At 39.3% G+C, this 14,276-nt stretch overlaps 1 protein-coding gene across 1 annotated transcript in view; it reads left to right on the forward strand.

Annotated features, from left to right (window-relative positions):
* The window catches only part of LOC110838614 (aminopeptidase N), a 38,073-nt gene extending 25,272 nt beyond the window's left edge, over positions 1–12,801 (forward strand). The window contains exons 13-18 of the mRNA XM_087352932.1: positions 1,663–1,940; positions 4,907–5,082; positions 6,807–6,980; positions 7,184–7,327; positions 10,012–10,084; positions 11,110–12,801. Of these exons, the coding sequence (XP_087209058.1) occupies positions 1,663–1,940; positions 4,907–5,082; positions 6,807–6,980; positions 7,184–7,327; positions 10,012–10,084; positions 11,110–11,430 (1,166 nt within the window). The 3' untranslated portion in view covers positions 11,431–12,801. The remainder of the gene's footprint in view (positions 1–1,662; positions 1,941–4,906; positions 5,083–6,806; positions 6,981–7,183; positions 7,328–10,011; positions 10,085–11,109) is intronic.
* Positions 12,802–14,276: the final 1,475 nt, after the last annotated feature.

The raw sequence follows: 14,276 nt of genomic DNA on the forward strand, positions 1-14,276 counted from the left end.
TATAGGAGACATGCACAGTCATAATCATTATCCCACAAGATCAAAAATCATTTCGCTGAATTACCATGGCAAATGCTATAATAAGAGAACACACAAGTATGATGGTCATCACTCGTTATATTACAGTAGATGTCACTACCCACGGTGGTCTAGCGGTCAGAACACTAGCCTTGTAAGCCTGGGGTCCCGGGTTCAATTCCCGGTGGTGCTCAAATTTATAACTTGTGTTGGGCAAGGCCGTGGTCTAGGCAGCACGGAGTTTTCCTCCGGGGGCTTCCCCAGTTTCTCCGTGGCATCCCAACAATTACTCCACTCACACACAGAAGAAGGCAATGGCAAACCACTTCTGATCATCTCTGCCAAGAATGTATATATGTATGAGCAGGTCCCTGACAACCTGAAGAGGTTGGAAGGATCCTGTTCATAATATATGGACCTGTCGTCAGACAGAACACTACAAATAATAAAGATGTCACTAAATGGAAAATATTGTTTTTAATGACATAACTAGGTCTTCATTTCATCCTGTTAATAAAAGGAGTTTTGGGGTCCAAAAATCTTGACTTCATTTTAAATACATTGACTTCAACTACAGAAAAATTGTTGTCGTTAAAAGAATAATTTGCAGACTGCAGTCATCAGTATAAACTCAACCCTCTTCTTACAGAAGTAAACGCAAAATTTCCAGTCAGTATTTTATAAGAATTATGTGAATTTCAACTTGTTACAAATCTTGCAGAGATAGAAGACAGAAAACTTCCTGCTGATTACAAGAACATTCTGAAAGTTATGATGTTTTATATACACGCGCACATGCATACACAAAAAAACCCTGGATTTCTGGTGAAATCAGTTGTGGCATCCAAACACATACTGTTCAGAATATTTATAAAATGGTGGTTATGGAATGTACTATGTCATTTTTAACTTCAAATACTCAAAATAAAAGTTTCATGCAAACTTCATATGTACATGTGTATTATACGAGGCGCGTCCTCAAAGTAAGTTTCCCTGGGGCCATTTACAGAAACAAAACACAATTTCATGGAAATATTTATTGCAACAGATACAGCAAGTGTCCAGCTATTTTTCAACATATTCGCCACCGGAATTGAGACATTTGTCATACCGTGGGACCAACTTTTGAATACCTGTGTCGTAGAAGTCTGCCGCCTGGGATTGGAACCACTGTGTGACAACCATCTCCGCCTCTCTGTCATTCTCAAAACGCTGACGCTGACCGGACAGGAATTTCTTGAGGTGTAGGAAAAGATGGAAATCACTGGGAGCGAGGTCCGGGCTGTAGGGTGAATGATTAAACACCTCCCAGCTGAACTCCTGCAGGAGACTTGCTGTCCGTCGAGCCGTGCGCGGCCTAGCGTTATCACTGACCGCACTTAACAGTCGGCGGGAGCTGGAATAAGAACCTCCATCTTCAACAGCTGCAACGATGCTACTGTGAGAACGCGGGAGGTGCCGTTAGTGCGTGCGCCATGCTACGTCATTGCTCTATCACGTACGCACAGTCGCTTCGCGCAATATAAGGTTTGCTAGCTGTGGGACGAGTGGGAAACTTACTTTGTGGACGCGCCTCGTATATAGTTATTGTATGTCTGTAGTGTAGCTTTTACATAAGTTTAGCCCTGAGTTTGTTTTCCATAGGGTTCTATCGAGTGAATTATGATGATAACAACTGGTATCTCCTGATAAACTACCTGGAGAGTGAGGATTATGAAAAAATCCCCGCTGTTAATAGAGCACAGCTATTGGATGATGCCTTGAACTTGGCCCGAGCTGGTGTTCTGAAATACAGCACTGCTTTGGAACTGACCCAGTACCTGGAGAAAGAGGCGGATTATATTCCCTGGTACTCGGCTCTCAACGCCTTTTCATTCCTAAATCTTCGACTGACAGGCACTGATATTTATCCTCTCTTTCAGGTAACGCAACATACTTGAGGACAAAACCGTAATTCATGTGTTATATGTCTTAACAGTTATTCATATTTCTAACTGTAGTTTTGATTTTCGGGAAGGGATTTAATTTTCGATGCACGGGAAATGTGTGCTTATAAACCAAGTTTCATTTTTGTCATGATCTACAATTCCTACATGGACAGAATGCTAAGAAAAATACACATAATTATTTATTAACTCAAATATATACGTATAGTAGTAAAATTTTACATATGGTTATAAAAATTGTAAAAGGAAAGAAACTTGTATTTCAGGTTATGTTCTTAGTATGAAGTAGTATTTCAAAATATAATTACAACTTGAAGATGGCTGTCTTCAGACTTGCCGCCATGAAAACCTGAAATCCTGCTTAAGGTTAAAGCAAAATATAATAAAACCAAAAATCTTTAAATACAAGAGCATTTATCAAGAAAAAGTTATAAGACCTTTAGAAAATTCACGTAATGTGCTTAAAACTGTACAAGATCACATACATGTTATCACACTAAACTATCAATTGTAACATTTTATACCATCAGCATTTATGTCAATTCCTTCCTTCAGTACTCTAATGCTTCAGTAAATTTTCCTCCTTCTTTTTTCTCTCTTTGAATATTTGTGCATTTGCACATTTGTTGAAGACTTCTGTCTTCTGGGTTGCTGCGCTGTGTAGTCTGGTCGATGTTTACCAACGTTTCAGAGGTCATACTGCCTCCGTCATCAGAGTATGAAGATTTCTGTCTTCTGGGTTGCTGCGCTGTGTAGTCTGGTCGATGTTTACCAACGTTTCAGAGGTCATACTGCCTCCGTCATCAGAGTATGAAGATTTCTGTCTTCTGGGTTGCTGCGCTGTGTAGTCTGGTCGATGTTTACCAACGTTTCAGAGGTCATACTGCCTCCGTCATCAGAGTATGAAGATTTCTGTCTTCTGGGTTGTTGCGCTGTGTAGTCTGGTCGATGTTTACCAACGTTTCAGAGGTCATACTGCCTCCGTCATCAGAGTATGAAGACTTCTGTCTTCTGGGTTGTTGCGCTGTGTAGTCTGGTCGATGTTAACCAACGTTTCAGAGGTCATACTGCCTCCATCATCAGAGTATGAAGATTTCTGTCTTCTGGGTTGTTGCGCTGTGTAGTCTGGTCGATGTTTACCAACGTTTCAGAGGTCATACTGCCTCCGTCATCAGAGTATGAAGATTTCTGTCTTCTGGGTTGCTGCGCTGTGTAGTCTGGTCGATGTTTACCAACGTTTCAGAGGTCATACTGCCTCCGTCATCAGAGTATGAAGATTTCTGTCTTCTGGGTTGTTGCGCTGTGTAGTCTGGTCGATGTTTACCAACGTTTCAGAGGTCATACTGCCTCCGTCATCAGAGTATGAAGACTTCTGTCTTCTGGGTTGTTGCGCTGTGTAGTCTGGTCGATGTTTACCAACGTTTCAGAGGTCATACTGCCTCCATCATCAGAGTATGAAGATTTCTGTCTTCTGGGTTGTTGCGCTGTGTAGTCTGGTCGATGTTTACCAACGTTTCAGAGGTCATACTGCCTCCGTCATCAGAGTATGAAGATTTCTGTCTTCTGGGTTGTTGTGCTGTGTAGTCTGGTCGATGTTAACATCGACCAGACTCACCGCTGTGAAAACCTCAAATTTTACATGCACATTTGTTCTTTTTCTCCCTTATTATGTTTAATTTTTATTCATTTATGCTATGGATGAGTTATTTCGCTTGGACAATGATATCTCAGGTGACACTGTTGGTCTAGGAAGTCCTATCATATTGACCCTTGGAACTTTTAGCTATCAAATTGCAGCTTCTTTCAGTTAAATTTAAAGGTTGCTGTAAAAATATAAAAATCGTTCAATTCTGCTAAAATGTTCCACGTGAAAAGGAATTAATTTGATACATCTGACTGTATTTGTCTGTGTGTAAACTTTTTTTAATTCATATTGGCGGTAAATAAATGATAAAGCACATTTATACGGTGAACATAATTCAACTTCTGGAGACCGTGGGAGGCTCTGGATGTTTAGTATTATTTTGTGCAATGTAAGAAAGAAACTATAACATTTGCATTAGAATGACTTGAGTTTGAGATAAGACAAAGAAGAGAATTTGGAAATAGTTGAAGAATCAAAATAATCACTAGAATTTTCTCTACTCGACCTTTATTTTCACAATGCATTTACAGAGTTTCTAAAGAAATTCGCTTCTAGGGCCATGTTGTTTGTCTCCGCTTGTTGAGTCTGAAAATTGTCGATACTGATTTCAGATCATTTCTTACAAATCACTGCATCTAAAATCTCGCCATGATCATAGGTAACAATATTTTTATTTCATGGTGTAGTAACTTGTTTCATTGTTGCAGTAATTGACAATATCTCAAAATTTGTCTGTAGTAGATATATCTTTAGATGAATCTGTCTTTTTAATTTGAAATCTGAACATTACATGTGATATATAAAACTACTTAACAAGATTTCTGGGTTGTTGTGCCATGTAGTATCTACTACATGGCGCAACAACCCAGAAGACAGAAATCTTCATACTTACCGCTGTGAAAATCTCAAATCATACACCACTTAACAAGTGTTACAACATGTGAGAACTAAGATGGCCATCTTTTGAGATGTAGTACCACATAGTCCGGTAGAAGTTTACCTGCATTTCAGAGGAGACAGCAAGAACCTCTTGAAATGTTGGTAAAAGTCAAATTGAGATCTATATTTTTTCCTTGATTCAATATAAAAATTCAAGACTTGCACATGTCTAACCAAATTGTTGAACAATTTTCATGTTCAACACATAATCATTTCAGGAACAAATGCTGTGTGACAGGATGTTTTAATAACACTGTGCAGGTTTACTAACTTACAGCGTATACTTGAGTTGGAAAAAATTACGTTGTTCAAAATAATTTAACACATAAATTGTAAGGAGATTAATTTCTTTTGGCAGGAATACCTCTGGAAATTGATTCAGAATTTGTATGAGGGTCTAGCGTTTGAAGAGAGTGACGCTGATAGTCATGTGACCCAACTTCACCGCAGCTTGATCATTCAGTGGGCATGCAACTTGGAGCACGAGCACTGTATTGAAACAGCCAAACAAAAATTTAGCACTGTATCTAATGGGTAACTCATGACTTCTATACCATAGCTTTAACAAAATTATAAGTTATCTACTGCTTATCAGTTTTTTGCCAGTAAAGTGAAATGTTTATTTTTTAGATGTTATCTTATCAAAATTCCATATATACACTGAAACCCTTTCATATTCTTTTGCTAGGAACCAAGTGTTTTCATATTGTATGCAGGACATGTATTTTGTTATGACTTACTAGCTCAGTCAAATTGAATGCTATGATTCCATCTCATTCCTCCATCTGCTTCACCAACACACCAGAAACATCTACATTTACAAATCTAAAACTTATTGACGATGGTGAAGAGTCAATTGAATAAAAATTTTCTTGGATATTATCCATCGTCTAGTAAATATAAAACGTAAAACGACGTTTCGGAGATGGGACTCTATCTCCGCCTTCAGGTTCCTACACAGTTGGGCCCACTAGATAGAGCTAAACCCTATCTCCGGACAAAGTAAAAAAGTGAAAGTCCCGGAATAGAAAGGCATTACCACACCATCCATCCGTGGGACGTAAAAGAATAGCATGTAGAAATCAAAATTCATAAACACGGTAAAACCAAAAAACAAAAACTCACAAAAGGTTTTACATTTACAAAGTTGAAAATAAAATTGTATGGTGTTAACGTAAAAGAATCTGGAACAAATGAGGTTCAGTTTGATGTAGGGTCATAAGAAGTAGCAGAATCCTGTTAAGCACTGATGTCAAGGGCAGGACCACATCAGCTGTGACCATGATTTCATGTTCTAACAGTTGTGGTAATTGCGGTTAACTTCCATGCTGTATAAAAATGATAAAATTTATTTATGAGTAAGAAATTAGATGTATACATGTGGCATGTGGACATAATGAACCATCCACTACCTTTTGCTTATAGGATAAATAATATAGATAAGAATTTGATATAAAAAATTTGCAGTTGTGGAAAGTAAATTCTGTGTTACGTATAACAGAATTTCTTTTAAATTCTCATACATACGAGGCGCGTCCTCAAAGTAAGTTTCCCTGGGGCCGTTTACAGAAACAAAACACAATTTCATGGAAATATTTATTGCAACAGATACAGCAAGTGTCCAGCTATTTTTCAACATATTCGCCACCGGAATTGAGACATTGGTCATACCGTGGGACCAACTTTTGAATACCTGTGTCGTAGAAGTCTGCCGCCTGGGATTGGAACCACTGTGTGACAACCATCTCCGCCTCTCTGTCATTCTCAAAACGCTGACGCTGACCGGACAGGAATTTCTTGAGGTGTAGGAAAAGATGGAAATCACTGGGAGCGAGGTCCGGGCTGTAGGGTGAATGATTAAACACCTCCCAGCTGAACTCCTGCAGGAGACTCGCTGTCCGTTGAGCCGTGTGCGGCCTAGCGTTATCACTGACCGCACTTCACAGTCGGCGGGAGCTGGAATAAGAACCTCCATCTTCAACAGCTGCAACGATGCTACTGTGAGAACGCGGGAGGTGCCGTTAGTGCATGCGCCATGCTACGTCATTGCTCTATCACGTACGCACAGTCGCTTCGCGCAATATAAGGTTTGCTAGCTGTGGGACGAGTGGGAAACTTACTTTTGGGACGCGCCTCGTATTTGGACTTTTCCACCTTTTTCAAGGGTTATTATATGATTTGACCATAATTCTGATGATAATACATTAACACATATCTTAGAATTAAACCTCAAGAATAAATATATTTTTAATTGACAGTAACACCATCCCAGCAAACCTGCAGAGTGTCACTTACTGTACGGCACTTCGTCATGGAGGAGAGGAGGACTGGGATCTTTTGTGGAACAAGTATGTTGATTCCAACTATGCTACTGAGCAGTCCCTCATCCTAGGAGCCTTGGGATGTACTACAAATCAAACCCTCATTAACAGGTAATTTACAAAGTGCAGTTTAATTGGGACAATACAAGAACTTTTACAGTAATATAGTCACCCTGTTACGGTATAATTCCATAAGATGGGCGTGTGGAAGCTACAGACTGCACTCTGTAGATCTCTCTCTCTCTTTTTCCCTATCAAGCACATCAACATTTTATTTAAAAAATTGTCGTCAGACATTCTTTTTAATATTACAGATATCTGATGATGTCAATCACAAATAATGAAAACATACGAAGACAAGATTCAGCAAGTGTGTTCTCCGCTGTATACTCAAACCCTGAGGGATTTCAACTTGCTTTCAACTTCCTTCAAAATAATTATGATGAAATAGCGAACTCGTAAGTATGCAAGAAATATATTAATTTTAACTCATAGAAAAATCATAAATTTATTCCGCTGAAATTATGTTTCCTCGACATTCTTAAAAATTAAGGTGTCCAAATATTCTATTCAGTGCCCTGTTTACAAACACTTGAAGCCTTCCCTTAATGCAATAAACCAAATTTGCACACCCATACAAGACAGCAGTCAAAATTAGTGTATTTCTAACAACTTTCATGTTTTTAGACAGCAAATGGAAGAATAAGGTTCTGAAGTGAACAGTTGCAAGCCTGAATTTAATCTTCTCTTAATTTCTTCATGAATATTATTTTGATTTGTCACTTATTTTCAAAGACTTTAACTTTGCCACATTTTTAAGTGTTCATTATTTACCATTGTGTCATGATTTTTTCCTGCTGTCTGGTGATGAGACATGAACAAATACTTAGTTATGTTTTCTTCCAGACCAACTTCTTTATAACATCTCATGGAGCTTCTGTGCTTTTCTTCATTCTGATCTTTGTGTTTTCACGCGATACGTTAACATCAGCGTAGACCAGATGCTAAAAGTTCTCTTGGCATATTCCTAATGGCATATTCTAAAGCAAACTTGCAAAATATTGCTGGAAAAGCCAGTCCTTGTTTCAGGCCATTCTGAATAAGAAATGCATCGGGCAAATGTTTTACCTGTATCGGCTTCACTGTAAGCTTTATTTAACCTGTTGTACAGTGGGGGAAAACCGTCCTACCAATAACACCAAATAGCTTAGCTTTTATCCTACAGTTCCTTCCCATCTAATTCTGACTGATAGCTGCTTCCTCTGATTTACAGTCAGAAATCACTGTTAATGTGAGTTCGGATAGCTCAGTCAGTACAGTGACTGACTACGGGCTGGATGATCGGGGTTCAATAACCGACAGCGGTACGGGATTTTTCCTCTAACCTTTGCATCCAGATCAGCTCTGGGGCCCACCCAGTCTCCTGTCCGATGGATACCGGGGTCCTTCCTGGGGGATGAAGCATGGCCGAGGCAACAGACTAACATACTCTACTCCTGCCCTCGTGGTTTTATCATCTACCTCCCTCACTCCTGACATAATTTTCCCATTTTAATATTACCTTTCAACTATCCTAGCTACCTAACAACTTCTTGAACTTTGCAATCTAAATATGACCAATGCAGCTGCAAGAAGGAAATCTTGAATGACCTCGGTGCTGTCTTCAGTCATAATAATCTGTAGGCAGGCAAGTGACTCTTTCCCACTGGTGTCGGAAAATGGCCTGTTTGCTGGCAGTGAAGGTGGTCTGATATCAAGTTTAGGGCCTGTCCTCCAAGTCTGTTCTTTGTGCATTTCTTCTTCCACTCTCTTGGCATTTCATTTGCAGTGTTCATCATTGTTTCTGCCCCGCTACATTCCTTGTAGTCTATAGCTCTGAACCTGCTAATGCATACAGCGAATTCCTTCACTGGTTACTTAGCAGTTCACTTCCTGGTTCAAGTACATTTACTAATACGTGTTCAACTCACCATATCATCCACAACGCTACAGTTTCATAAAGTGTCTGCCAGGTGGGTGCCTAGACAACTGACTCTTGAACTGAAGGTAAGATGGTTGGACACCAGCCAATGGTGGCTTCCTGCAGCACATAGTGACTGGCGATGAAAGCTGGGTCCAACATTTCTATCCGGAAACAAAGAATTATGTTGTTCCACCTCACCAAAACCCATAAAATTCCACACACGGGCACTTGCGGGAAAAGTGTTGCTGATGCTGTTCTGGGACCACCGAGGCCCACTTGTAGAGTACTACGTGTCCTAGGGGACCACAGTCACCATTGTCACATATTGTGACCTCCTTAGGAATCTTTTTACACCAGCCATAACATCAAAGCATCACAGACTGCTGTCTTGCTGGAGCATGACAATACTCGACCCCGTACTGCCTGTGTGACCATCGAGGACTTGCGTTTTGAGTGCCTCCCTCATCCTCAATACTGGTCTGACCTCACTCCTTATCACTGCCATATCTTTGGGCTCCTCAAGGAGGCGACTGGTGGAAAGTACAAGAGACAGTGCATGAGTGGCTATGCATTTGGACACATGATTCCTTTTTTTCTCCCAAGAGCAGTCCAGGCATTAGTGAAGAGCCGTAGGACATGCATTCAATGCAACAGGGACTATATTGAAGAATGACAAAGCTGTACAAAACCTATCAGCAATATATGAGCTGTAAAAATAATTTTTAAGATTTTCATTGCTAATTCTCTTGCTACTATTTTCAATGAATCTGACTCACTCCTGACATTTGAAGTTGCAAATCTCATGTCCATTTTCTGTTCCTTGGGGTCATTCCAAAGAATTCATCTAAGTCACCGTGTAACATTTCATAGCATGATATACTTTTATGATGAGGAGTTGTCAGCAACCGCAAAGCTGGAAGCCACTCTCATCACCTGTCCATGGTTTCTCATTTAAATATATACGTCTCAGTACGTCTTTACCTCCATCCAAAACCTAAGGTTGCACCATGCCATGGTGACAACGGACTCACTTATACGCAGATGTTTTGAACAACTGGTAGGTGACTCAGCTAAACAAGGAATTTTCCTGTTATTAAACATGATTGTTCATGACTATCATCAGAAAAGCTCATTGATGATGAGTAATGTGTGACAATGAAATGTTTCCTATTTTTACAGTTATGGGACAGGTGTTTCAAGCATTGTTACAGGAATAGCATCCCGGATAACCACACAAGAACAGTTGGATAAGGTCAGTATATTTCTTCTATCCTGAAATATATGTATATAACCAGTGTGTTCTTCTGTCTTGTGGTAATGTTACAGTAAGTCCCACAAATATAGTGTAATAAGATTGCTGTCTTCTGGGTCGTTGCAGCGTGTAGTCTGGTAGACGTATACCAACGCTTCAGAGATCCTTGCTGCCTCCGTCATCAGGGCGATGAATTCATCGCCCTGATGTCGGAGGCAGCATGACTGAAACGTTGGTGGACATCTACCAGACTACACGGCGCAACGACCCAGACGACAGCAATCTTCAGACTCTGCCGTGAAAACCACAAATCCTAAATAGTGTAATAAAGTTGGTTCACATTACTTTTTTGTTTAAAAACAATTTGATACTCAGCTGGGGGTTTTATGAGGGAGAATAAGTTAATAGTACAACATTTAACTATACAGATTTATAAATAAAGTTTCCTTTTTTTTAAAAAATTAAATTTTGTAATCAAAACTACTTCGTGTTTGCTAGTGTGTCAGAGGAGTGGAGCTTGGATTCACAAACCTCCAACTAAATATGACGTTGTAATTTAAACTACTTTCCAGAACAGTAAAGAAGCCATTCCTTGTATTTTGTACATTTGCGAGACGAGGCATCTTACTATAAATCAGAAGCAAACAAAAAAGTGAAAATTACAGAAAGATATTATTAAAATATGTATTAAAAACTTTTGCCGTCAATCACAAATATAATATTGTTAAAAGATTAAAACATCATTTAACGTTCCTATCGAGTACTCGATTACATTGGAACTTACACGACTAATTTCGGCTATAATTTAGCCATCAACGGCAAAAGTTTTTAATAAATGTTTTAATAATATATAATCACAATATGACGCATTTACAATATCTTACAGAAAGATAGTTCAAGATTTGTATTTACTCTTCTACGCCACCAAGTTTAAATGAGATGGATGAAAAAAAGAAAGAAGTGTGATATCCACAATAAGATAATATCATCATAATAATTTTTGTTTGCTTTTGCTCTCTTGACAGTTTATAGAGTTTGTTAATAATGAAGATCTCGGTGCAGCCACAGAAGCAGCGAGAAGGGCAGTGGAATCTGCGAAAGAAAACCTTGAATGGGTTGAGAGACATGGTTCTGAAATTGAGTCATGGCTAAAATTAGGATCATCAACGACAACACAATTAACATCAACGACAACACAATTAACATCAACGACAACACAATTAACATCAACGACAACACAATTAACATCAACCACCGGAGAGGCAAATTCTATATCATTTAGTCCGCTTCTCTGCATGACTTTATTCTTCAGCGTTGTGCATCAAATTGGAACTACTTTAAAATAAATATATTTCTGTAGTACAGTGACCATCTACTGCTTTTATTGCCAACATTGTTTTCACAGTTGCACAATTTACCAACAGACATTTGTAGCGTCACAAGTTGAATTAAAACATACACATTATATTTTATTGTATTAGGAATTCTTTTGTTTCTCAACAAATCCAAAGTTTGTTGTAGTCAGAGTTGCGTTGTCTTAAAACTAAAGTTGTGAACTGGGAAAGATAAGTATTTAGATATTATTTTCTTAGAATATATCAGATTATTAACTACTATGTATGCTGAAATATATTATAATATTCATATTTCTATACTGTGACTTAGAGGTATTTTGTTTTTGTTTTAGAAAGTCTTTCTTTCTGTGATTAATCTTAGCTTACTAGCATGTTTAATTAAATTCATGTAAACTGTCACTTTTATGGTCGTAAAAGTGCACAATTTGAAAACCCTAGAGATCAGAAGAAACATTAGATAATATCAACGCTCATTTAGAAACATCTCACAAAGATCTTTAATAAAGTTATTTACACAAACCAGTGTAACAAGAGTCATCCGTGCACCGAGCTAGAAGACTTTATTTTCGCTTGAAGGCACAAACATTTATTATTATTATTATTAAGTGTTCTGTCTTATGACAGGTCCATTGCTCTGCCCAAAAAGAGCTCTCCAGTTGTCCTTATTCTCGGCTTCTCGCTTTAATTCCTGGAACGTCATCTTCTTTCCTTGTTTAAGGTCGTCGGTTAGCTGTATCAATCTTCTTCCTAGTCCTCTCTTTCCTTCAACCTGGCCTTCGATGATATCACTCAGTAACCCATTCCTTCTCATAATATGTCCCAGCCAGTTAGCTTTCCTTCGTGTAATCGCCTGCAGAATGTTTCTTTGCTCGTTGACTCTCCTCAATACTTCTTCGTTGGTCACTCGATCCGTCCACCTGATCTTCTCTATTCTTCTCCAACACCACATTTCAAAACTCTCCAGGTATTTCTGTTCCTTCTTCCTGAGTGTCCAGGTCTCTGCTCCATACGTAACACTTCACTAGTTTCTTCTTCATCTCCAAGCCCAACTTGCTAGTGAGAAGTATCCTCTCTTCTTGACGAAAGTTGCCTTGGCCATGGCTATCCTTGCTTTTACTTCCTTGGTGCATAGGGCGTCCGTCGTGACTATGCTTCCCAAGTACTTGAAATGCTCCACATTCTCCATCTGTTGGTTTCCAATTACAACGTTCAATGGTTCTGCTCTCGGTGCTATCCTCAAACATTTACAGCGATGTAAGTACTGCACGAGACAGACTGTGCTGTGCGAGTGCAATTTTATTACTGATTTTGTGAGGCACCATGTGGTGGTGGATTCAATAAATTGTTACTTTATTTCTTGTATGATGCATTGTTTGATTTGTGTGGTCACATAAATACCCTAATTAACATACTGGTCGTCATAAGGGACTAGATCAATATGCCTTTACACGATACTATTAAAGTTTGTGTATCATGTGGTGTTCGATCTTACTTCAGAGACAGTAAATTCAGAAAGATTTAGTCATTGAAACTGTCAGTAACTCATACTTTATAGCATCAAGTGATTGGATAATTAACAAATAATAAATTAGAAAGGATATGGAAGACAGTCAGTGTGGTCTAATTTGTGGTAGTATCCTAACACTGGTCTCTTACGTTGAGGGAAGAACGTACATTACAAGTGTTTTAAAACAGTGTGCTGAGGAAGATATTTGGATCTAGGGGGGATGGAATAAGTGGGGGAATTTAGAATACTGTGCAACAAGGAGTTGCGTGAATCGTGCGGGTCACCTAACATAATGATAGTGAAATCTAGAAGGCTCTGATGGGCTGGACATGGAGCACGCATAAGGGATGCAAGGGGTGCACACAAAATTTTGGTGGGATATCCTTCTGGAAAACGACCACTGGGCAGACGAAGAAGGAGATAGGAGGATAACATCAAGATGGATCTTAGGGAGGTGTACTGTGAGGATTGATGGATGGAGTTGGCTCAGGATCGTGGTCTGTGGTGGGCTTTGGTGTTGTCGGTGTGGAAATGGCGACGCTAGTAACTTTGAAGGCATTTTGCCTGCTTGAGTATGCTCGAACAGAGTCGATCGTGATGGTGCAGCGACGTTTTTGAACCAAGTTCGGGAAGGACCCACGGGTGAGGAACAGCATAAAGCAGTGGTATGAAAAATTTCTGCGTGGCGCGTGCCTGTGTATCGCAAAACGCCAGGCCCTTCGGAACAGACGGTGGATCGTGTGAGGGATTCGTTTCAACACAGCCCCCGTAAGTCCAGTAACCGAGCGAGTGTAGAGGTGGACATACCGCAACCTAATCCTGTGGCGAATTCTGCAGTTACTGCAGGCTATAACCGATGAAGACAAGACCCGACGTTTTCAGTTCTGTACCGACATGCACCAGCACTTGGAGGAAGACGGTTTTGCTCTTGCGCAGGACTCCTCCCATAGTTAACTTCTTGGTTGGTTGGTCTACAACTTCAGTACTCTGAGGACGAGGACGAAGATGGTTATCAACACGGAGCCCGAGAAGAATTATTTTTACATCGTTAGAAATGTTAAATTTGTAAAAGCGAATGAGATACCATCTGCTCCAAATCTTAAACCTGGTAAGATGCTAAATGTTGATACTGTGAAAGGTGTTTTTTTTTAATTTAATGAAAAATAAAATTAGCAGATGTATGCCAGGGAAAAAGATTTTGCGTCTATAAAAGAACGTGGAAAAAGGGTTCACCAACTAACATTTTTACTTCTTTGCAACTTGAATGAAGCAGCAGGAATGTGGTACATATTCAGTATGTACATGTAGCATCCATCAAAATGTATATTAT

Source organism: Zootermopsis nevadensis, unplaced genomic scaffold, assembly GCF_977971745.1.
Source record: "Zootermopsis nevadensis isolate Lab colony 2312 unplaced genomic scaffold, Znev_1.0 Znev_ptg000021l, whole genome shotgun sequence".
Taxonomy (NCBI): domain Eukaryota; kingdom Metazoa; phylum Arthropoda; class Insecta; order Blattodea; family Termopsidae; genus Zootermopsis; species Zootermopsis nevadensis.